The 25459-nt window shown below is 35.7% G+C and overlaps 1 protein-coding gene and 1 pseudogene across 10 annotated transcripts in view; one reads left to right on the top strand and one right to left on the bottom strand.

Moving 5' to 3' along the window:
* The window catches only part of USP34 (ubiquitin specific peptidase 34), a 256932-nt gene that overhangs the window by 55488 nt on the left and 175985 nt on the right, over positions 1–25459 (bottom strand). For all 9 annotated transcript variants that reach the window (XM_082746608.1, XM_082746605.1, XM_082746609.1 and 6 more), the window contains 13 exons: positions 25020–25060; positions 24766–24890; positions 23370–23522; positions 22299–22403; positions 19660–19715; positions 19442–19562; positions 11811–11994; positions 11177–11337; positions 6777–6842; positions 4163–4309; positions 4024–4080; positions 3852–3929; positions 3371–3465 (listed from right to left, as the gene is read on the bottom strand). In XM_082746608.1, coding sequence (XP_082602734.1) covers positions 3371–3465; positions 3852–3929; positions 4024–4080; positions 4163–4309; positions 6777–6842; positions 11177–11337; positions 11811–11994; positions 19442–19562; positions 19660–19715; positions 22299–22403; positions 23370–23522; positions 24766–24890; positions 25020–25060 — 1389 coding nt within the window. The remainder of the gene's footprint in view (positions 1–3370; positions 3466–3851; positions 3930–4023; positions 4081–4162; positions 4310–6776; positions 6843–11176; positions 11338–11810; positions 11995–19441; positions 19563–19659; positions 19716–22298; positions 22404–23369; positions 23523–24765; positions 24891–25019; positions 25061–25459) is intronic.
* Positions 15900–17680, top strand: LOC309872468 (non-selective voltage-gated ion channel VDAC2 pseudogene; annotated as a pseudogene). The gene has a single exon. The product of its transcript is annotated as a non-selective voltage-gated ion channel VDAC2 pseudogene (transcript).

Below are 25459 nucleotides of genomic sequence, written 5' to 3'. Positions count from 1 at the left end.
TGCTATGGAAATATAAAAAGGCATCGCACCAAATTTCAAAGGAGTTATGTCTTTTGGTTCAGAATTTTCTTTTCCATCTTAAAGAACAGGAATTGAAGGATTTGTTTTTATAAATTAGAATTGCAAAGTTTGGCTGTTATCATTTACTAGATGTATGACCCTCAACAAGTTCCTTAACCTCTCTGAATTAACTCTGAATTTGGAAATTTCTAAAATGGAGATTAAAGTGCCTACTCCTTCCTACTTTTAGAATGCTGCCTGGCAAATAGCATTCAATAAATGCTGCTTGATATTAAAACAGCAGCAGCAGCAGCAAGTTACCTAAGTCTTATTGCCAGTTTAAATTAAAACAAACAAGCCAAAATTTCAGTTTAAACAAAAAATACATAAGAGCTTGGATTCATGAAAAAATATGCATTTGGGGGAATAATTCTTCATTGAATTTAAGATTCTAAAGAGAATCTGTTTAAATCAAGAGCTTAGTTTAAGAAAAAATTAGGAATTCAGGGAGATAAGGAAGGTAGGAGAAGGATTTCATCAACAGGAAATAAGTCTAAAATCCATCATTACTGTTTATTTGGGAGACTGGCAAAAGGTGAGGTTATAGAAATATAAAGGAGTCAAATGAAGAGGTTTCTGGGCAATGTCGGAGTATGAACTGCTTCTTGAGAGCTAAGAGTTACTGAAGGATCTGTGGTGGGCCATGGAACCATGCAAGATTCAGAGGATAAATGACATAATGGAACTAAAGATAAGAGTTATGTTATAGACTATATAACATGTTATATACATGTTACTGAATCTATGAGACACATAAGTCACGGCTGGGAGAACAAAGCACAACATTCTGTTAGGAAAGATGAATTAAAAATCCTAAGCATGTCAACAGAGACTCATGTTATGGTGGTAGACAAATTAGTCAGATAAGAATGAATAAACTAAGAAAAACAGAGGTTTGAAGACAGAGCAAAAGATGATCCTTTGCCCATTTCTGTTGACTACTTACTATATTATCACAGACATTCAAAAGAATGGCAAGAGGGGGTGCCTGGGTGGCTCAGTGGGTTAAGCCGCTGCCTTCGGCTCAGGTCATGATCTCAGGGTCCTGGGATCGAGTCCCACATCGGGCTCTCTGCTCGGCAGGGAGCCTGCTTCCTCCTCTCTCTCTCTCTGCCTGCCTCTCTGCCTACTTGTGATCTCTATCTGTCAAATAAATAAATAAAATCTTAAAAAAAAAAAAAGTATGGCAAGAGTATAAAAGTACTGAGTGACACTTTGCCTTAAAGAGGAGACAGTATTTCAGAAAAACAGTAGAATCGTATTCGCCAAAAGAAGGGGATGTTTCAAGAAGTAGGAAGTTATCAAGAATGACAGACATGGGGCGCCTGGGTGGCTCAGTGGGTTAGGCCTCTGCCTTCAGCTCAGGTCATGGTCTCAGGGTCCTGAGATGGAGCCCCGCATGGGGCTCTCTGCTCAGCAGGGAGCCTGCTTCCTCCTCTCTCTCTCTGCCTGCCTCTCTGCCTACTTGTGATCTCTGTCTAATAAATAAATAAATAAATCTTAAAAAAAAAAAAAAAGTGACAGATATTTTCAGTAAGCTTATTTATTTTAACTAAAAAGACATTCTCAAAAGAAAATGCTTCAGCCTATCAACTACCTTTTACTGATTCCTCATTATACCCCTCCATAGTAACAAACTTTTGACTAACTCCATTCTGTGTTAAGTCTTAACTGATACCCTAACCCAATTCTCATAGGATGGGCCTGTCTTCTCCCTGTAACTGCCTGCACAGCTTCTCATGTCTGCCTTACAACTTTTCTCTCTTGCAACCATCATGGCCCTCTGGAGACTGAGAGAGTACCATTTCTATCAAGGCAGATTCCCTGGTAAAATCTCCAACTAAGCAATTTTAAGAGATGGCTTTTCATTCTCTGCCTTCCAACATGCTCAGATCGGTCTAGAAAAAGTCGTGTTTGTTCCCCAAGCCCTTTCCAGATTCCATTTTCCTTGTTTATTGCCAAACTTTACTGCCTCCCACTAAACATCTTTCTACAAAACCCAATGCTTCTACTCAGCTGTAATTTCCCCCCTTCTTCTTTATGGAGTATGTCAACTGAATACCTTCTTCGGGAGATTCTCTTCCCCAGTTTCTAGATTACCATCCTATCATGATTTTCTTTCTTTCCTAGCTTCAATTCTGTCACTTTTTCCTCTGCACTTTTACACTGGCTTAGGTCTAATAGTCACCCTTTACAATAGTTATGTTCTCTCTCAGACAGATGTTCAAATGGTGCCAACAAATTATGCAAATAATCTCAAAATCTAGAAGTTAATCATTTTATATCATTGAATACCAATCATATTTTCTATTACTGGTCAATGCAAATCCTCTCCTTGAGGCAGAATAGCCTAATGCCAGTCTTCTTGCACATACAAGGTCATTTCTATTTCTCTGCCTTTGTTCCTAATAATTGCAATTGATGCTCCCTCAATCCAATTTCTACTTATCATTCAATGTTCACTTATAGAATTGAAATCTCTTTACCCAATTACCCTGTCCTAAATGGCCAACTTATGGTTGTTGTTGTTTTTTTTTTTTTTAATTTTATTTATTTGAGAGAGATCACAAGTAGGCAGAGAGGCAGGCAGAGAGAGAGGAGGAAGCAGGCTTCCTGCCAAGCAGAGAGCCTGATGCGGGGTCTTGATCCCAGGACCCTGGGATCATGACCTGAGCCGAAGGCAGAGGCTTTAACCCACTGAGCCACCCAGGCGCCCCTATGGTTGCTTCTTAAGAAAAACATCTCTCACTTCAGAGAATCAGAGGAGAATCTCTTCAGTTCATGAGGATACTCTTTACCATGATTCACTGAGTATACAGCAAAGGGCTAACAGACTCAGACCTTGGTAAATATTTAATTAAAAGGACACAAAAAATTTGGAAAAATGTAAAGGTGCCTCAAAGTATAATAACTGAATGACTGAATATTCAATTGGATAACTGAATGAAAAGTTGCCATATAAGAATAAGCTTGATGGGCACTTGGGTGATTCAGCAGGTAAAGCATCTGACTCTTAATTTCGACTCAGGTCGTGATCTCATGGCTCTGGGATCAAGCCCCATGCATCAGGCTCTGTGCTCAGCATGGAGCCTGATTAAGATTCCCTCTTTCTCCCTCTGCCTCTGTCCCTTCCCCTACTTGTACTCTCTCCCCCCTCAAAATTTAAAAAAAAAAAAAAAAAAAGTATAAACCCCAAGCAGCTGACCTTAATTACATAATTTTCATGAAAGTTTAACATGAATTTACCATTTAAAGTGTTTTACTTCCATTTGATATCAAAATGATAAACATTACATTTCAAAAAGCATACCTTTTTTCAGCTCGCACTTTCTTCCCACAATGAGAACAAGTATACATGTTGTCACCTTCTAAAGTATCTTTAATAGTAACTTCATCAAGAGATTCCTGTATTAATCAGATTATAAAGTTCCATATTACTGTTTATAGTACACAAAATTACAAAAAGTAGTAATTATCATTTGGGCAAAATGCTGAGGAAAACAAACTTTTTTAATAAAAATAAAATCTAAATTTTAGCAAAAAAAATTTTTTCCCTTAAATTGACAAGATGGTTCATGAATCTTACTAATTTTTCAAAAGCAGAACTATTTCAACTTTGGGGAAAAAAATCAACTCTCTGGTCTATCTTTAATTCTTATTTGATTTGCACAAAAGAAGGAAATAAATAAAAACATGAAAGTTAATTTTCTATCAAGATGACAAATATAAACCTGCTGTATTCAAGTAATTAAAAGCAGAAAAAGTCTAATAATATATAAAATATTACTCACATAAATGTTCTTCATATCAGCCACTTGGCACCTCACAGTATAAAACTCTTCAGCAGTCTGACTAACGTGTTCACAATCCTGGACAATCAAAAGCCAAATGTAAGTAATTTATTTTAATAAGCTAAAACATTACATTAAGATTTCAAAAAAGTAAATAGGTGCCAATACTTACCAAGGACACAACATTGTTTGTAATTACACCTCCAAACAAGCTTTTGACGGTATTTTTCTTTAAAAACAAACAAAAGTGAGTAATTAAAATTGGGACATCTGTACAGATTTCAAAAAAACATCACCATTCTGGTACTAACCAGTTCTGGAGACATTTCTTCAATCTTAGTAATGAGATCAGTAAAAAATTCTGTCATATCTTTCTGCTCCCCAGTATTCAGAGGCTGCTTATCCATAGTGTATGTTTTACAAAACGGTCTAGGATTATATGCTTTGCATTCACTCTCCTGCAAAGGAAAAGGGGTTGGGGTGGATCATTAAACAATCAAATATATATTCCAAAAAAAGAACACTATCACAAGATTCTTGAATAAATAACAGAACAACAAAACAGGGAATATATCTACAACAGAACTGCTTTCTTCAATTTCACTGTTTTATTTTCAGTTTTTTTTTAATTAAATTCCATAATACAAATAATACAATGTATTATTTGTTTCAGGGGTACAGGTCTGTGATTCATCAGTCTTACATAATACTTAGTGCTCATTACAACACATACCCTTCCCTACTCACCATCATCCAGTTACCCCATCCTTACTCCCCGCTCCCTCCAGCAACCCTCAAATTTGTTTCCTATGATTACGAGTCTGTTATGATTTGTCTCCCTCTCCGGTTTCGTCTTGCTTCATTTTTTTTCCTCTTCCCCTATGATCTTCTGTCTTGTTTCTTAAATTCCACATATCGGAGAGATCATATGATAATTCTCTTTCTCTGACTTATTCTGCTTAATTTAAAATAAATTAAATTTTCAATGTAATAGTCTTGGTGACTGAAGATGCTTAAGTTACTGTTATGAAATTTGTATTTTTTTAAGTCTAATAATTTCTAGGAAGGAATGTGGGACTCAAAGGATGCAGATTTGTATTATGAAACAAAAAAGAAAAATTTTGCAGGCTACCTAAGTTTTACTACACACTGGACTTCAGCAGTCTTTGTTTTAAATTTTTTTATTTATTCATTTGAGAAAGAGAATGCACAAGCGAGAGCATGAGTAGGCAGAGAGGATCAGAGGGAGAGGGTGAAGCAGACTCTCCACTGGTATTTTACCCAGGAATCCAGGATCACGAACTGAGGTGAAAGCAGATGCTTAACTGACTGAGCCACCCAGGCACCCATGAACTTCAGTAGTTCATACAAGAGTAGTTTAAGGCTCCCTGAGTGGCTCAGTCAGTTAAGCATCTGCCTTTTGCTCAGGTCATGATCCCAGAGTCCTGGGATTGAGTCCTGCATCAAGCTCCCTGCTCAGTGGGGAGTATGCTTCTCCCTCTACCCATGCCTCCCCACCACCAACTTGTGCTCTCGCACACTCTCAAAAATAGTATCTTAAAGAAAAAAAAAAAAACACTTCTGTTTTGTCAGTTGAGATGGCATGCTCTGACTGTTAAAGGGAGATTGAAAGTGGGATCAGGGTGCCTGAGTGGCTCAGTCGGTTCAGCATCTGACTCTTGATTTTGGCTCTGGTCACGATCTCATGGTTTTCAAATTGAGACCCATGGAGCTTTATCAAGATTCTCTCTTTCCTTCTCACCATCCAAAAAAAATTATAATCCAAGAATGACTATTAAATTTTTAAATTTTGTTAAAATTTCATTTACTGACCATTTAGTAAATGTCAGAGGCTGGAAAATATAGGAATAAATATGATATAATTTCTGTCCTCAGGATTCTAACACATGAGTAACTTTCACTACCGGTGGAAGATAGGAGACAGAGTTGTAGAATCATAGTTTTCTTAGAGGAGCTGAACATAAGCTGCTTCCAGAAAGAAGACAATAAGAAGAAAAGGGAGAAAAGTGCTAAGGAAAGAGTGCTGCAGGCAGAAGCAGCAGCATAAACAGCCACAAAAGTGATGAAGGAACAGGGTGATGGGCTTCCAAGGACTGACACTTGCTATAGGATTTCGCTGGATATAGGAAGCTGAAGGGGTGCCTGGCTGGCTCAGTCAGTACAGCATGTGACTCTTGATCTCAGGGTTGTGGGTTTGAGCCCCAAATTAGACACTGCAAATACTTAAAAAAAGAGAGAGAGAAAGAGATAAAGAGAGGGGGAGGTTAAAAGGACTGTGGACTCTAAGTAATAAACTGAGGGTTATGGAAGGGAGGAGGATGGGGGCTTAGGTGAGCCTGCTGGTGGGTATTATGAAGGGCACATATCGCATGGAGCACCACTGGGTGTGGTGCATAAACAATGAATGCTGGAACACTGAAAAAAACATTAAATTTAATTTAAAAAAAAAAGGAAGGGTCAAAATCAGAAGACATGTGCTGATGAACCTGAATACTATTCTTTTCATAATAAAAAATTACTGAAGAGTTTTAAGCAGAGAGATAATATTGTAAGATTTGCTAATTTTTTAAGATTGATTGCTTTTACAGTTTGGGGGGTTAGAATTAAAAGGGACAAAGAGAAATCAACCAGAATACTCAGGGGTGGGGGAGTGGGTGGCCCTGGGATGGGAAAAGGACCATATACAAAGAATTCTTTAAAGGACAAATTAATAGTCATCATGCAGATGAGTGACATGCAACTGATAAAAGCCACTTTTACTAAGAACACCAAAAACTAAAAAATTCAATTTGAAAAATAAGAGTACACAGCAGGACAAATCCAATACAAATGAACTTCACTTAATTTTTTCAACTTATATAGGTTATATCTAATTAGTTTTCCATATACGGTTCTCAAACATACCATTAAATATGTAAACATTTTTTGAAGCTCCAGAAGAGTGGTCTTGTGCTTCATATCTTCTGAATACTGGAAATCAAAAGAAAAATTTTCCATTAAAACAAAACTGATGGTAGCAAATTAGTCTAGCAAAGAAAGTATTACAATGTGTTTAATAGTATATCTGTTTTCATCCTTTTAGCTCTATGTAAGAAAAGTTTATTCTTTATTTAGCAATTTAGCATTTAAAGAGTTATTTTATTCATTATATAAATGTAACCATCACTATTATGTAAGAAAACTGAATAAAGACATCTTTAAAAAAATATTGCTTTCCAGATCAACACTCATTTGGTACAATGCTGTTTTCACGAGTTCTAACTGTGCAGGAACAGAAAACATCATAGGTATGCAACAAAGCTATTTTCTACAAATAAATCCATACATTAAAAAAAATGTTTTATAATAATAAATGACATCTTTCCATCATCTAGTCTTATCTTTATTTTTTCTACAACAGTGAATCTTTAATACTGCAGAAAAATTACTGGCCAACATGCTTGAAAACCTTCCATGTATTCAAATATCATTAACTGAAATTCAGTTATCTGGCTAGATTCATTCACTAGAGATGTAGTCCTAAACAACAGCCTTATAGGCACTTATTAGATACACTTTAATTCATCCAAATACTGAAAAAAAAACACACACACACACACACACAAAAAAACCAAAAACACTATGAAATATTATCCTCACTACAAACTACCTGTCAAAATTTTGAAGAAGCTCTGATGTCTTGTGGAATAATAAGCTTTCTATATGCCGGAAGTATACACTAGTTATTTGCGTCAGTCTTGTGGAGAGTGTTCAGTAATGTGGTTCTGCTATTTTGGAGCTTATAACCAAACTGAGGACATAAATACATTGAAAAGGATTCTACTCGACATATAGTTACTACAAAATTATATAATACTAAGTACAAAAGGAACTGAATAAAAGGAATCAACAAAACTGACAAAACAACTATAACTGACATACAGGAGGCTTAATACTCTATGTGGTTAGGGTAGAAGTCACACAAAACATTTTCCAATGTGTGAAAGAGAGGTGATGATACACGATACATGCAAACTGTATACATAATACAACAGTCAGGAATAAAGACTTGGCTTTATATCTTCATTGCTGGAGAAGAAGTATTAGTTGGCTGAAGAACAGAAGTAACTGAAGTCTTCTAAATTAAGAAAAAGCAAGAATGTTTTATTTTACTCAATGCAGAATTTCTAAATATATACTTTACATATGTATTTACTACTTAAAGGAATACATATTTACACCCATTAAGATGGCTATTGTCAAAAACCAGAAAACAAGTGCCAACAGGGGTGTGAAAAAATTGGCACTTTTGTGCATTGCTGGCAGAAATGTAAAATGGCACAACCACTATGGAAAACCAGCACAGCGATGTCTCAAAAAACTAAACATAGAATTCCAGTATGATCCAGCAATTCCACTTCCGGGTATATACACAAAAGAAGTGAAAACAAGGACTCAAATGGATATTTGAATACTCATGTTCATGGAAACATTATTTACAACAGCAAAAAGATACAAGCGGGGCGCCTGGGTGGCTCAGTGGATTAAGCCGCTGCCTTCGGCTCAGGTCATGATCTCAGGGTCCTGGGATCGGGTCCCCCATCGAGCTCTCTGCTCGGCAGGGAGCTTGCTTCCCTCTCTCTCTCTCTGGCTGCCTCTCTGTCTACTTGTGATTTCTCTCTGTCAAATAAATAAATCTTTAAAAAAAAAAAAAAAAAGATACAAGCAACCCAGAAGTGTCCACTGACAGGTGAACGGATTAACAAAATGTGGTACAAACAACTGACTATTATTCAACCTAACAAAGGAAGGAAATTCTGATACATGCTACAACATGGATGAAACTTGAAGACACTATGCTAAGACTGTAGCACTCCTCCACTTAAGTGAGGTATCTAGAATAGTCAAATTCATAGAGACAGGTAATAGAATAGTAGTTGCATGAGGTTTGGGGGAATGGAGAAGAGGAGGAATTTAGTGGGTACAGAGTTTTAGCTGGTGGAAGTGAAAAAATTTTTGAGGTTGATGGTGGTAATATAATCTCAATGTACTACTACCACAGAACTGCACACTTAAACACAGTTATGATGGTAGATTTTCGTTGGGTGTATTTTGCTACAATTAAAATACATGTAGCTTTACTCTTGCTGTGAACATCAGAAAAGGAAATAAAAATAACTAATACATTCACATAAATAATCAAAGGCACATATGACTACAGTACTTTCCAAAGTTATGTCAAATTCTATTCTGTTAAGAATTTTTTATGTAGAGACGAGTCAAAATTTAGATTTTTTTTTAAAGATTTTATTTATTTATTTGACAGACAGAGATCAAAAGTAGGCAGAGAGGCAGGCAGAGAGAGAGGAAGACAAGTAGGTTCCTTGCCGAGCAGAGAGCCCGATGCGGGGCTCAATCCCAGGATCCTGGGTTTATGACCTGAGCCGAAGTCAGAGGCTTTAACCCACTGAGCCACCCAGGCACCCCCAAAATTTATTTTTAAACAAAACCACCATTTATGAGACCTACTCCCAATTAACACATCTGATTGTTGTTTCTGGTGCTACATTTTAATTCCTGAAAGTGCTAATGGCTAAACAGTGATCATTAACATTTAGAAGAGAAATCATGAAGTATGGCGAGGTTAACAGGCAGGGGGAAAAAAATCACTAAAATTATGCCTCTTCACTCATTACTGGTTCCATAAAAATTAAACAGATAGTATGGAAAGAGCCTAGATGTCCATCAACAGATGAATGGGTAAAGAAGATGTAATATGTGTACACACACACAAACCACACACACACACACACACACACTATGGAATATTAAGTAGCCATCAAAAAACCTGAAATCTTGCCATTTGCAACAACATGGATGGAACCAGAGGGTACCATGCTAACTGAAATAAGTTAATCGGAGAAAGACAATTATCATATGATCTCACTGATATGAAGAATTTGAGAACAAGACAGAGGATCATAGGGGAGTGGAGGGGAAAATGAAACAAGATGAAACCAGAGAGAGAGACAGACCATAAGAGACTAATTTCAGGAAACAAAGGGCTGTAGAGGGGGATGGGAGGGATGGGGTCATTGAGTGATGGACACTGGGGTGGGTATATGCTATGGTGAACACTGTGAATTGTGTAAGACTGATGAATCACAGACCTGTATTGCTGAAACAAGGAATACATTGTATGTCAGTTAAAAAAAAGAAAAAAAAGACAATCTAAGATGCTATAATAAAAATTATGATTATGATAAGAAAAAATTAAGCAGACAGGGCCACAAATTTAGTGACAAAAATTTCCATATGCTAAATGAATCAGTTATTCAACTATTTCTAAGCATAATCAGTTTCAGAAGATAAAATCATTAATATAACATTTTAAAAAAAACCCACTTGACTATACTGTAACTTGGAGACTTTGAAGCCTAACTTAAACATATTAAGGATTCACTGAAAGTACATAAAGAATTGCAATTTTTTCGGGCGCCTGGGTGGCTCAGTGGGTTAAGCCGCTGCCTTCAGCTCAGGTCATGATCTCAGAGTCCTGAGATCGAGTCCCACATAGGGCTCCCTGCTCAGCGGGGAGCCTGCTTCCCTCTCTTTCTCTCTCTGCCTGCCTCTCCATCTACTTGTGATTTCTCTCTGTCAAATAAATAAATAAAATCTTAAAAAAAAAAAAAAGAATTGCAATTTTTTCTTAAGGAGGGGAATGTCAGGAAATTAAGATGACATGATGGAAGAAAACAAAAACCCAAGTAGAAGCATGAAGTACATTTGCCAAGAAATTATAAAAGCAGAGGAGAAGGTAAACTAAACAACAGTTCATTATTTAAAAGGGTGAAAACTAGAAATAACAAGCTAAGAAAAATAACAGGAAACATACATTTGAACCCAGATAAACTAGGCCCACAGTAAAATTTACTTTGGGATAAAAATAAAACAAATTAAGTGATTCTGGTACATTCCCTTACTTTGTTTTAGGCTTTGCTTATGTTGTATGTAAAGAAAATTTGTATTTACTTTTACTGAGAATACCATGTTCATTGTATACACTAAGTGTATACAATCCACAACTGTGTTTTCTTTGGAGGAATAAAGAAACTATACTAGCATATTAAGAGTAACCTGTTGAAATAGAAAAATAACCAAGATATACATGAGCTAAAAATAAGATCACATACTAGTTATGTAATCAAATACTGTCATTTTTAATTCATAAATTATTTTTTCAATGTTTTACCAAATTGAAGTAGATTTATTACCGAAATTTAAAAACTTTAACAGTTTTAATACTGAAGTGAGGAAAACTGTACCTTAGCAGTGAAGACAGCCTGTCTTGCCTCAGGTATCATATAAAGTTGCTGAATAGTAGAAGCCAAGTAACAAGTAGCTCCAAGGTTAGTTAGGCCAACAAATCTACACTCTGCACGAACATCCTCATGGGGCCAGTAGTCCCATTTATAAGGTGCATGAGCTGCTGAAAAAAGAGGGAGGAAAAGATGCCCCCCCCATACAAACTATTAAACATAATGTATTTTGCTTTTACTAACAGCCACGACTCTCCTTTACTTTAGTTAATAAACATAAAACATTATATATGATAACTAAAACTAATGTAACACTGTATGCCAACAATACTCAAAAAAGAAATAAAATTAGTAAGAACACACAGAAAAACTAATTCATTCTCTAAAAATTCGACTGCCAATATTTAATTTTACTTGGCACTAAATGACTTAACAAAAAACTCCAAAATATTTCAGATACCAATAGTCCTTTACACCTATTTTTTTTTTTTTAAACAAATCAACGTCTACTCTTTTGACAATGTAGCAACAATAGCTTATAATGTTAAAAGTGTATGAAGAGTGATTCTATGGCCATGGCCTCCAAAATCTTTTTTCTGTTCATAAGATTGAGAAAGATTAAAAGGAAAAAAACGCTTACACTGCATGTGTTGTGCCATAACCCAGTTGTGTATTAGCCTGTAGTTCTCAACAGATCCCTTTACCATCTCTACTAACAAATCATAAGCAGCAGCTCTTGAAGAATGTGATTTGCACTTTGGCTGTTGTCTGTCTTTCAGACTAGGCAACAAAAACAGGAGATTGAAGATATCTCTTAAAAATTCCTGGAAAAAAGAGAAAGGCCAAGTATATTATCTAAGATTACACGTTAGTTATATTCTAAATATAATGAATACCTTATATAGGGTGAACTAGACTATATGCCAATCTACAATTTACTAAAAGGCTATTTAAAAACTTAGAGCATCATCATATACCCTCATCTGAAAGTCTGTCTCTTAAAGAAAACAGAATGGGTAGGGATCAACTTTACTCTTCCTTACCTCTTGGTAGCCAATAGGCTCATTCTTAGATTCCCATCCCTATTATCTTCCACTCCATTAAGTGACCAAAAGTTTTTGTTAAGGACTCCTATTTAGATTACCTTTGCCATTTATTTCCGTTTCCTCTTATTTCACTCATAACATTAACAGCAGCGGCAGCAGCATCAAAAGCACGGACTTACTCATAATAAACAGTTACAGTGCCAGATACTACTCAAAGGCCCCCATACAAGAAAACAAAAAAGGCTAAGAACGTTGCCTGGAGTCAGAGTTGGAAGAAGCCAGAGCCAGGATTTCAGACACCAAGCTCTTGATTTCTATCCCAGTGAAGTTCAAACTGAAGGTTTTTTCAAACGCAAGGTTTTACCATCCTAGATGTATTTTTTCTCTAAATTTGATCTGCCTGAGAAAGGGTCACCTTTCCCATTTGTTCTTTTTAATTGGTCCTTTGTTACTTTACCAAAGAGAGTTATTTCTCACACACCTCAAATACTACCATGGTACATTGTTCTGGGTATAAAACCAGAATTCTGGTATACTGTGCAGAAAGAGGTAATACAGTTACCTACCTTTAAGAAGGTAACTATATTAACTATATAACTATATCTGGGTATAAAACCAGAATTCTGGTATACTGTGCAGAAAGAGGTAATATAGTTACATTCTTATCCTTAGAATGGCTGGATTGTAAGGCTGGCCCCTGGCTGTCATGTGAAAATTTGAACAGTAAAGAGTTTGTTCCTCTGATATAAAAACTTTTTCTAACAGAAGTGGCTCACTATGTCTTTTGTATTTGATTTATGCTGAATATCTGCTTTCCATCTGGGAGTCTGGAATTGAAGACACTGTGGTCAGTTACACAGGTACTATAAATCACAACCCCCACTTCACCCCACCTAAATCCCGGACGTGAGTCTCAACAGAGTTCCCCAACAGACCACACCTCACACGCTGTCACACTCATCGCTGGGAATTGAAATTAAGCACATCCTGTGCAATTCCAATAGAAGAGAAATCTTACAAGTATGTACCTAGTTTCCACCAGATTTGGCTGGGTGCTATCTTTTTCCGGTCTCTGATTTCATTTGTATTCTTTTGCTGTAACAAATCTTAGCCACTAGTACAACTATATGCTGAGTCCTTTTGAGTTCCTTCTAGTGAATCACTGAACCTGGGGATGGTCTTAGAAACCTCTGACACAGGGGTGCCTGGGTGGCTCAGTGGGTTAATACGCTGCCTTTGGCTCAGGTCATGATCTCAGGGTCCTGGGATCGAGTCCCGAATCGGGCTCTGTGCTCAGCAGGAAGCCTGCTTCCTCCTCTCTCTCTCTCTCTCTCTCTGCCTACTTGTGATCTCCCTCTGTCGAATAAATAAATAAAATCTTTAAAAAAAAAAAAAAAGAAAGAAAAGAAAGAAAGAAACCTCTGACACAGGTACCAAATGAAGGACAATTTGAAATATTTTTCCATTAGTAAACCTCATTATTGTCAAAGAAAGTACAAAGTCCTGACTTTGCAATGAAAAGTAAGTTTGGCTAAGAAATATGGAAAGTGAACAGTCTACTTCATATAGCCAACAGACTGGTAAGTCTTTCTTGCCTTTCTGAGAACGCAGAGATTAGATAATGTGCATTGGAGATAAAAGATAACGCATTTACTTCAATTAGAAAATAAAGTAAAACTAAAAAAAAGAAAAAAAAAGGAATTGGCTAATAACTAGTTTAAAATGAAGTATCTTGAGAGTACCTGGTTAATGTGAGGCCTGGTTAAGATTCTAACTCTCCCTTGACTTCTGCCCCTCCCCCACTCTAGAAAAATAAAAAATAAAATGAACTATCTTTGCCCATTATTTTAGATACAGAAATTGAATGAGCTAAGTTTCCATAGCTCCAAAGCTTTGATAAAATATATTTAAAACCTATGATAAGATAAAAACACTTTATCATAAATATCAGGTTGGTAAAAGCAAAATGAAATGAACAATATTTTTATTTTCCTTACTGAGTTTACCAGAAAAGCAGGTATCTCTAAAGTAAAAGGACAACCTGTATATTAATATGTCCATTTTTTAAAAGATTTGAGAATCTCAAGCAAACTTCCCACTGAGCACAGAGTATGATACAGGGCTCAATCTCACGACCCTGAGATCAAGACCTGAGCAGAAACCAAAAGTCAGACGCTCAACAGCTGAAACACTCAGGTATACCACAATATGTCCATTTGATAAATAATGGTAAAACCATTTTAGTATATTTCACAGAAAGAAGAACCTCAAACTTCTGAGAATACTAAAAATAGTTTCTGAAAATAAATCAGTGTGATTTTTAACATGTAATTCAGAAGAAATTCACATTATATAACATTGTTAAAATAAACTTCCACTTCCACTGTAAACATGTGAACAAAGTTTACATTTCCATTATGTACATAAGATTTCCCAGAATCCACATCTATAAAAATATAAAGTAGGAAAAGAATTAATGAACACATATTCGACCTTACTAACAAGTAATATCCACCTGTAACTATATGAATTCTAAAAGGCCCATCATTCTTATTAATACATTTTCAACTAAATTTCATTTTAGTATTTCGTACTTCTCTGGCAAAACTTAAGGTATATTTGGACTTGCCTATGGGTCTGCAGAAGAGCGCATGTCCTGGGTTGCGAATCTCTGCTATTCCCGAATAAACCCATTTTTGCAGGTAAAATAACTGGCAGTTTTATTTTTTAAGGTTAACATTACTGGGTGATCAGAATTGCAATGCAAAGACAACCCCCAACAATGTTGAGGCTGGTGAACAAAACATGCCAGTATCCACAGAGCCAAATGGGATCACTGCTTTCTCACTGACCTTGGTTTCAGGCTTTGAGTCTTTTAAGAAAAAGTCCCCTATGGGAATTCTTCACCTCCTTGGAGGATGACTTACAATGAGAACATGAACTTTGCCATCCCACAAATTCACAAGAAGGAAATCTCTATAATCATGTGAAGTGACAACCATGATGAAACTTCAACCCAGATATAACAAAGACTATGAAATATGGATAAGATAAAGTTTCAGAGAAAAATGAGATATCCGAAACCCATTCTGTTCTTACCAATCAAACTGCAAAACAGACTCTATAAAAATATATCAAGAATACAGTTCCTTCTATTTTTGAGACTGAAAAAATGTAAACAGAAAGCTTGACAAAATTATTGCTATACACTGCCAACTATTTTTAACACTGTAAGATGGACTTTGGACATTTGATGAAGATACAAATTTCCTTCCATAAAATGTTACTAAATAGTTTTTACTTAAAATCTGCTGTGTATATGAAAAAAAAAATAGAGTTTTTACTTAAAATCTGCTGTGTAGGGCACCTGGGTGGCTCAGTGGGTTAAAGCCTCTGCCTTCAGCTCAGGTCATGATCCCAGGGTCCTGGGATGGAGCCCCACATCGGGCTCTCTGATCAGCAGAGAGCCTGCTTTCCTTCCTCTCTCTCTCTCTGCCTACTTGTGATCTCTGTCAAATAAATACATAAAATCTTTAAAAAATAAAAATGAAAAAACATAAAAACTATGGATAAGAAAAAAAAAGAATTCTGGAAAAGAGGATAGAGAAAGAATATTAAATTTTTTAATATTTTCCAAATACAGATTTTTACAAATGAGAAAAAAAAAAGACAAAAAATACACACTGATTATAAACAGAAAATTCACAAATGGCCAATACATACATAAAAAGACACTCATCTTCAACAGAAATCAAAGACATAAAACTAAAGCAAAAGTCTCCTTCACTTTGCCCTTCAGCCAGGGTAGCTGAGCAAGCCCAGCGGCGTCAGCTGTGAGCAGAGCGGCAGTAGTGGCCCCTCTCAGGGGACCACCAGATCATCTCTTCCTGTGGCCTCGCCAAGGCGACCTACGGACAGAGGTGCATGCAGCCAATGTGTATTCCTCCTTCATATGCTGACCTGGGCAAAGCTGCCAGAGATATTTTCAACAAAGGATTTGGTTTTGGTTTGATGAAACTGGATGTGAAAACAAAGCCATGCAGTGGTATGGAATTCTCAACGTCTGGTTCATCTAATAGAGAAACCGGTAATACTGGAACCTTGGAGACCAAATATAAATGGTGTGAGTATGGTCTGACTTTCACAGAAAAATGGAACACTGATAACACTAGGAACAAAAATCGCAACTGAACACCTGATTTGTCAAGGTTTGAAACTGACATTTGATATCACCTTCTCATCAAACACGGGAAAGAAAAGTGGTAAAATCAAGTCTCCTTATAAGAGGGAGTGTATAAACCTTGGTTGTGATGTTGACTTTGATTTTGCTGGACCTGTAATCCATGGTTCAGCTGTCTTTGGTTACGAAGGCTGGCTTGCTGGGTATCAGATGACTTTATAGACTGTGCCAAATCAAAGCTGACAAGATAACTTTGCAGTGGGCTACAGGACTGGGGACTTCCAACTACACACTAATGTCAATGATGGGACAGAATTTGGAGGATCAATTTATCAACAAGCATGTGAAGATCTCGACAATTCAGTAAACCTTGCTTGGACATCAGGTACCAACAGCACTCGCTTTGGCACTGCAGCCAAGTATCAGTTGGATCCCACTGCTTCCCTTTCTGCAAAAGTCAACAATTCTAGTTTAATTGGAATGGGCTACACTCAGACTCTGAGGCCTGGTGTCAGGTTTACACTGTCTGCTCTGGTAGACAGGAAGAGCATTAATGCTGAAGGCCACAAACTTGGGCTTGCCCTGGAGTTGGAAGCTTAATCCAACTGAAAGAAACCTCTGGGAATGGGTATCAGAAGATTTGTCCTTAATATATTTCCAGTGTGACCAGCAGGCTTCCCCCCACCAAGAAGGTGTTCAAACAAAGGATGATCGAAACAAGAGATGTATTTTAAATATTTAGGCAACCACTTTTTAACCAATTCAATTAGGAACCAGCTATCTATTTAGTTACCAATACTGCAGTAGTGCAGTCACCTATACATTATTTAAATGTACTTAACAGTTAAAATTCACTACCCACCAATAATGAAATAGACCTTTATGAAAACTGCGCAATTGTGTGAATGTTTGTTTTTATGTTCCTATTATTGAAAATTGCCATTGAACAAGATGGATCAGTGCAATTTTTAAGATGAGGTTAAAAATTTTTTGTTAAATTCAGCCATCCTCAGAATTACTTTTGGTATCCCCAAACATTACAGATTATGAGTAAAAAGAAGTATACATTTATAAAAAAAAAAACCAAACCTAAAGTGAGACTGGTAAAGACTTCACATGTAAGGGATGTCTTAGATATCCCCTTCACATGTGGGGATATCAGAGAAACTGAGGTATTTGAGACATTCTAATATAGTACAGCTGGAGAATAAAAGGATAGATAAAATAATTTTGTGAACTAATATGATTAAAAATCAACCAAATTTACTTTTTTTAAGATTTTATTTATTTATTTGACACACAGAGAGAGATCACAAGTAGGCAGAGAGGCAGGCAGAGAGGGGGAAGCAGGCTCCTGGGCAAGCAGGGGGTCCAATGTGGGGCTCGATTCCAGGACTCTGGGATCATGATCTGAGCCAAAGGCAGAGGCTTTAACCCACTGAGCCACCGAGGCGCCCCAATAAAATTTACTTTTAAGTATAGGAGTGTATAATGGGACAGGGTACAAAGATAATGTTCCCTGCAGTTGTGTTTTGTTTCTTTTACAACCAGTAACAACATAAATGTCAAAAAAAAGTTGTTTCTCTTTATGTATTTTTTTTTAATAAAAAAAGCAGATCACAAAATGGTTATTATGTAATATAAATGATATACTTGAATATTTAATATATCCATGGAAACTCCAATCATCACCCAAGGCCAATCATCACCCAAGCAACATGGGAAATCAAACTATATGGGGATCTTCTCTTGGCACTATTTAAAAAGTAGTTCTTTTTTTGAAATGATTTTCACATTATAATATGTTATCAAAGGAATCAATATATTCATATCTCAGAATAAAAGCTATATACTGGCTTATGTAACATAATACTTCATCCAGCAAAAAACTAAATCAATCAAATTATTCCCAGTGAGTATAGGGAAAATTTAAAAAGGACATAAAAAAATAGCACAAAACGGGGGTTTGTCAAATAGGGGAAGAAGTACTTAAGATCAATAAACCTTATAATGTATTTTTTTAAATTTTATTTATTTATTTGACAGAGAGAGAGAAAGAGAGAGAAATCACAAGTAGGCAGAGAAGCAGGCAGAGAGAGAGGGGGAAGCAGGCTCCCTGCTGAGCAGAGAGCCCGATGAGGGGCTTGATCCCAGGCCCAAGGATCATGACCTGAGTAGAAGGCAGAGGCTTTAACCCACTGAGCCACCCAGGTGCCCCAAGACCGATAAACCTTAACACAGATAAACCTTAAGTTTATCTCCAGAATCTCCAACTCTATGCTCTTAAGGCTTACCTTCCATCCTTCTGATTATTCCAGTGTTTCCTACCACAAATTAGTTACCTCAAGAAAAAAACTCTCCGAACCAAAACTAACTCCCTCAATGCGGGCAATTACAAAAGTGCTAATGGCAGGGTAAGTCACTTAATCCAAAGAGTAATTAGACATTTGTGGGTACAGAGTGCTTAGGTGTTATCAAATATTCAATAGATTTCATGTCAAATGGGCTTTTTTTTTTTTAAGATTTTATTTATTTATTTGACAGACAGATCACAAGTAGGTAGAGAGGCAGGCAGAGAGAGAGGAAGAATCAGGCTCCCGCCTGGCTGAGCAGAGAGCCCGATGCAGGGTTTGATCCCAGGACACTGGGATCATGACCCGAGCTGAAGGCAGAGGCTTTAACCCACTGAGCCACCCAGGCGCCCCATCAAATGGGCTTTTTCTTAAACATGAAACCAATCAGGTCCTCTAGGACTACTTACTAATTCTGTGTAAATTACTAATTCAAAATATTCCACCCTACAGAGACTGTAGAGGAGGTTGTCTATGTACAAGTCATAGGAATTAAAATTGTTTCTGCATATAAGCTTAGCATTAATATTTCTAGGGTTCATTTTATTCACTGTTCATTTTTCCTATCATCAATAAAGTTCTAGCAAGTTTTATGCTTGCAAGTTTGAGAAAATTTAATACATCCCATACAATGCAACAACAACAAAAATTTCAATCATATTTCATATAGACATTTGGATGTCTTAATACCTACCTGTCCTTCTCTGGAAAACTTAAATGGTGGTTTGTGTTTAATAACACTTGTTGCAAGCCTTAGAAGTCCTGTAAGACCATCATCTTCTACATTACCATCTTGATGATCAAGGATCTCCCTGCTACAAAAAAGAGCACAAACAAAACAAGATAGTTCACATAATTATGTACTTTATCTTTCCTCAATGATAAAATTGCCAATTTCACATCAAACTTTACCTTCGAATACAGTCAGCCAAATGCCGTGCCAAAGCATCTAAGTCGAGGAGTGTAGTCTTAATACAAAGAGAAAATACAAAATTCAAATATAGGTTTTTGTGTTTAGTACCCAGAGATTACTCAAATAAAAAACATCCTTCCCTTATAATTAATAAGAATTTGGTTTTCCCAAATTCATTAACATACTAATTAAATTATAAATAATATAGCTACTCTTTGATAATTACAAACTCATCATTGATAGTCCTTCAAAAAAGAATCCAGGGGGGTTGCCTGGATGGCTCAATTAGTTAAGTGCCTGCCTTTGGGTCATGTTCCCAGGTTTCTAGGATCCATGGAACTCCTCATCGTATCGGGCTCCCTGCTCAGCGAGGAGTCTGCCTGTCCCTTTGCCTCAACCCCTGGTTTGCTGACTCTTTCTCAAATATGTAAATAAAATCTTTAAAAAGAATAAAGAAGAATACAAGGAATGTCAGTAATAAATTATAATAGTCATAGTAATATATGGAGAAGATATAAAGATTTCCTGGTTTATTTTCTCTGTAACAATTTTATTGAGATATGGTTCATATTACCAGTTAATTGACCCACGAAGATTTGTCTTTATCCCACCTTTAAACTAGGCTTTAAAAATAAATTTAGGGGCGCCTGGGTGGCTCAGTGCGTTAAGCCGCTGCCTTCGGCTCAGGTCATGATCTCAGGGTCCTGGGATCGAGTCCAACATCAGGCTCCCTGCTCAGCAGGGAGCCTGCTTCCTCCTCTCTCTCTGCCTGGCTCTCTGCCTACTTGTGATCTCTGTCAAATAAATAAATAAAATCTTAAAAAAAAAATAAATAAAAATAAAAATAAATTTAAATAATTAAAAAATTTTTTAAATTAAAAAATAAATTTAAAGGGGAGGTTATGCCTGGGTGACTGGATGATGATGATTATGATGATAATGTTATTATTTTAATTTGAGAGAGAGAGAGAGAATGAGAGAGAGAGAGAGCATGAGAGGGGAAAGGTCAGAGGGAGAAGCAGGCTCCCCACTGAACAGGGAGCCCAATGCGGGATTCCACCCCGGGATTCCAGGATCATGACCTGAGCTGAAGGCAGTCTTTCAACCAACTGAGCCACCCAGGTGCCCCGGCCCAGTGATTATTAAGTTTAAGACTCTCAGGTTTTAGCTCAGGTTATGATCTCAAGGCTGTGAGATTAACCCATGCTGCACATGAAGCCTGCTAACATTCTCTCTCTACCTCTCCCTCTGCCCCTCTTCCCACCTGCACCTACCTCACTGGTGTGTGTGCTCTTGCTCTCAAAAGAATAATTAAACACATTTAAAGGTATGGTTCCAGAAAATTTTAATTTTCATTATAACTGAGCAAATGAACATTTCACAAAATAAAACTTAAGAGGATTCTCAAAGAAAATCCGATCTCTAAGAAAAAATAATGTTGACTGGCAAGCAAGCAATATTAAATTCCTACCTTATTTTTTAATTTTAATTTTATTTTAATATCTTATTTATTTATTTGACAGGGGGAGAGAGAGAGAGAGAGGGTAAAGCAGCAGGCACAGAGAGAGCCTGAGAGCCTGATGCAGGGCTCAATCCCAGGAACCTGGGATCATGACCTGAGCTGAAGGCAGAGGCTTAACACACTGAGCCACGAGGTGCCCCAGATTCCTACCTTACATGGGTAACCCAAGGTTAAAAAAAATACATATATCAATGTTTATTTGACACCAATGTTTATCTGACACCAATATTTCATGAAAATCAAGTAAATTAAAACACATTCAATATTTATAATTATTTCTTAAATAAAAAGTACTTAAGAATTCAATTTACAGTGTTCCTTAAAAGTAAAAAGTACAAATACTTCAGGATTTCAAAAATGTAAGTGTATAAAATGCACTTGGATTAAAATACATTTAAGACTTTTAAAGTAATCTCTGCACCCTTTGTGGGGCGTGAATTTACAACCCCCAAATCAAGAGCTGCATGCTGTACTGACTGAGCCAGGCAGGGACCGTTGGATTAAAAAACATTTAAAAGAGAGAAAATATTTACTAAATATCTAAATGTATCTTCTAAAAGTATTTCTCATTTTTTGAAAACACTTAGTTGCATTTCAGCTTACTCAATTTGTGAAGGAGAAAAAACTTATGTGGCAAGTTTGTTTTTGAAATTAACTTATTTTAAACAACTATTTGATAATATTTTAGTCTAAGAAAATTAGATCAGTAAATAAAGTTTCTTAACCTTAAAATAAATTCTATTTGAATTGCAATTTTATTTTACATATCCAAAACTCCAAACCTATATGCTATTATAGAACACTGTATATTTATATTTAAAGTCTAAATTTCACATTTCAAGTAACATTTTTTTCTAAAAATCTTACTCAGAAGAAATAGGAAATTACTTACAGGTACCAGATGAAGACATTTCAACAAAGGTCAAAGTAAAAAGAAGAAAGGAATTTAGAGCAAACAAAAAGGTCCAACTACAGTAAAATAATTATGGCATTTTCAACTCTTATAGAATGAATAAAAAATGCCCTTAAATATAAGGGTTTTAATAAAGTCATAAACATACATGTGCATGACGCATCCAACATCAGACAAGTTAATGTACAATTTTCTGAACATACCTGACTAGCATCCTTTATATGTATGTTGTCAACTAATTTGCATAACAACCAAAAATACTCCTTACATCCAGGTTTTAACATTGGTTCTTCTTCATAATCATCTATCTATAAAAAAAAAAATTTCAACTTTGTGAAAACATTTTTTTGTGTGTGAAAACATTTTTAAAAAGGGGATTAACTTAAAATTACAATACATTTAAGGAACTACAGACTTTATGAAAAGATTAGGTCCCTATATAAACAGTATTCAAAATTCAACAAAAAATGGAAAGAACATTTCTAGCTTCTGTAACATTAGAATAACTAGACCCGTAAGTGAATAGTATGAGAACTTTCAGAAAAATAATACCCTCAAATTTCTTACAACCCACTCGGAAAAGTCATTATATGAGCAACATTTAATGCTAAATAATGTGACAGAAATGAAGAATTCAATGAAAATGTGTCAATAAAAGAAACCTAAGTTTAGCTACCCATATGCAATGGTCTATTATTAATTATAGTCTAAATCTAAAACATAAATCTAATCTACAACATAAATAACACTTTAATATCTTACATATTGATGACAGGTAAATATGGAAGAAGAAAAAGAAGAAGAAAAAGTAAATCCTACAATGCATCATATTTCTGGGGCTTTACTAACGCCAGAAATTTACTTAGTGAGCTCTGAATTTATTATGCAGTAGAAGGCTTTTTTACAAGGCTGGTATATATACACTGGAGTGGAAAAAATTAAAATTTAAAAAATTAAAAAAATTAAAAACTCAGAATATCATAAAGATTAAAAAAAATTTATGTAACTAAATGAGAAGAAAGCTACATTCATGATGTTTTTATCATTCCGCTTTAGTAAGAACAAATGCTATTTCGAAAACTCCATTCCCAGGAGTAACATGGACACAGTATGTCCACAACGCTGTCACTTTAAGAACTCTAACTATTCTCCTGGTAAAAATTACATACTAAGCAAGTACTCAAAATTACTGCAAGTATGTAATACAATGATAAAAACTTGGGGCAAAGAGAATTGTAGAAATAGAAACTTTTCCTAAAACAGTAAAATCTTACCCTGATAGGTTTGAGTGCTTGAGCATCAGGAAGAAACTTCAATAATGTTGAAGCAGCCAATAGCAGAAAAGAGCGATTGATTGAGTCTCCTCCATCCAGCCCTGACAGAGATAACTTATAAAGACCATTGCAAGACTCATGACGGACCGCCATCTAAATGAAAAGTTCCAAAGATAGTCTGAGTTAAGTATTAAAAAGTTAATCTTAAAAAAAAAAAAAAAAAAGTTAATCTTAAAATCAGTGTCAGCAGAAATAACATGTTACATAGTTTCTTTAGTAATACTTCTTAAATGCAATGTTCTCATCACATATTCATGCACATAAGTCTGATCAAATAACGTACCCCCAAAGAATACAGCACTATGTAGAAACATGTCAGAATTTTCCAAATATGGAGATGAAAAAAGACAAACACTACAATAACAACAAATACAAAAGGGACAAAGAACAGAATATTCTTAATAATTTATTTATAAAACTAAATAGATAAAATATTTTCAGAACAAGAAGCCATTTAGAAAGTACTTATATCAAAACATTTTATAGTTTCTAAGGGACTTGCCCAAGGGTCAAATCCTTACCTGTGACACAGCCAGAACAAGAAAACATATGCATTCAACTCAAAGCCTAAATGTATTAAGACAATGCTGCCTAAAAAATATGTAACTATTTTAACTAATGTGGCTAAGTATTTTAAGACACTTAAGTGTTCTAAGAGTATGTTTCTTTCATTTAGGAATATGGTATAGTATCAAGATACGGGTAGTGACAATTATACTGACTTCAGTGTTGACACTGGAATCAAAATATATTTGATTTATCTCTTGTGTCTAAGGATACACTCTAGTAGAAAAAGGAAAAGAAGTTCCTCTAAAATACAAATTACCAAAAGAAACACTCCTGTCTTTCCCAGAAAAAAATGTTCAAAACTCTAAAGCAAAATAATCATGGATTTATTTCAGAAAAAGAAAAATATGAATGCTCTAAACTATTTTACATTCATAATTTTTTTGCATTTTGATTTAAAGTCAATTAGTTAACATATAGCATACTATTAGTTTCAGAGGTACAATTCAGTAATTCATTAGTTGTACATTACCACCCAGTGCTCATTACATCACGTGCCCTCCTTAATGTCCATCACCCAATCACCCATCCCTCTATCCCTTCTTCTCCAGCAACCCTCAGTTTGTTTCCTATGGTTAACATTCACATTTAAGTGTACAAAGTTCAAAACACTCTCAATCTTAAAGTGTTTAGTAAGTACATTCCAGGTAATACGATATGTTTATGAAATCATCTCCACTTGTTTCCATTAGCTTTTTAAAAAATTATCAATGCAAATAATATAAAAAATATGAAGAGCAATAGTGCTGATTTTCAATCTTTATCTTACCTCAGGAATAAGGAGAGTCAATTTCTTTAACCAATCTTGTAAATGGTCACTATCAGCAAGGCTAGATTTCACTAAAGAACAGCAATGCGCCCAACTCACCAAGAGCCACATTGAATAATGTGAAACTAAAGAGAAATTAGGAAAAAGTATAACTATAAGGCCTGTGTTATAAAGAAAACACAATGTTCATTATTAAAGATTATCTAATTATGCAAATCTCTATTAAAAATTAGTTTTGTGGAACCCTTACTTACCTTCATGCCTAGACCTGTGATCGGACTGAGCTTTCAAAACTCTGTAAAGTAAAAAAAAAAAAAAAAAATCCACCACCACTAATTAATTTTAGCAATAAAATATAAATGACTCAATTTATTACCACATATCCTTTAAAGTTTATGCAATGTACCCTTCACAGAAAAAGAATAAATTTTAAGAAACATGTTTCCTATGGTCTTTATCTTTTAAAGAAACACTGGTAAAATATTACAGACCTCTCCATATGACTGTTCAGATTTAACAAACAATATCTGAGTGAATACAGTATTGACTGAAATAAGTGAACCCTCAAGAAATGCTCATGATGGGCAAGCTGGGTGGTGCAGTCAGCTAAGCATTCGATCTGATTTCAGCTCAGGCCCTGACCTCAGGGTCATAAAACTGAGCCCTGCAGGGGACTCTGTGCTCAGCTTGGAGC

Source organism: Mustela nivalis (assembly GCF_964662115.1).
Source record: "Mustela nivalis genome assembly, chromosome: 8".
Taxonomy (NCBI): domain Eukaryota; kingdom Metazoa; phylum Chordata; class Mammalia; order Carnivora; family Mustelidae; genus Mustela; species Mustela nivalis.
The sequence above is the reverse complement of the archived record's forward strand: the minus strand, read 5'-3'. Positions and strand labels throughout refer to the sequence as shown.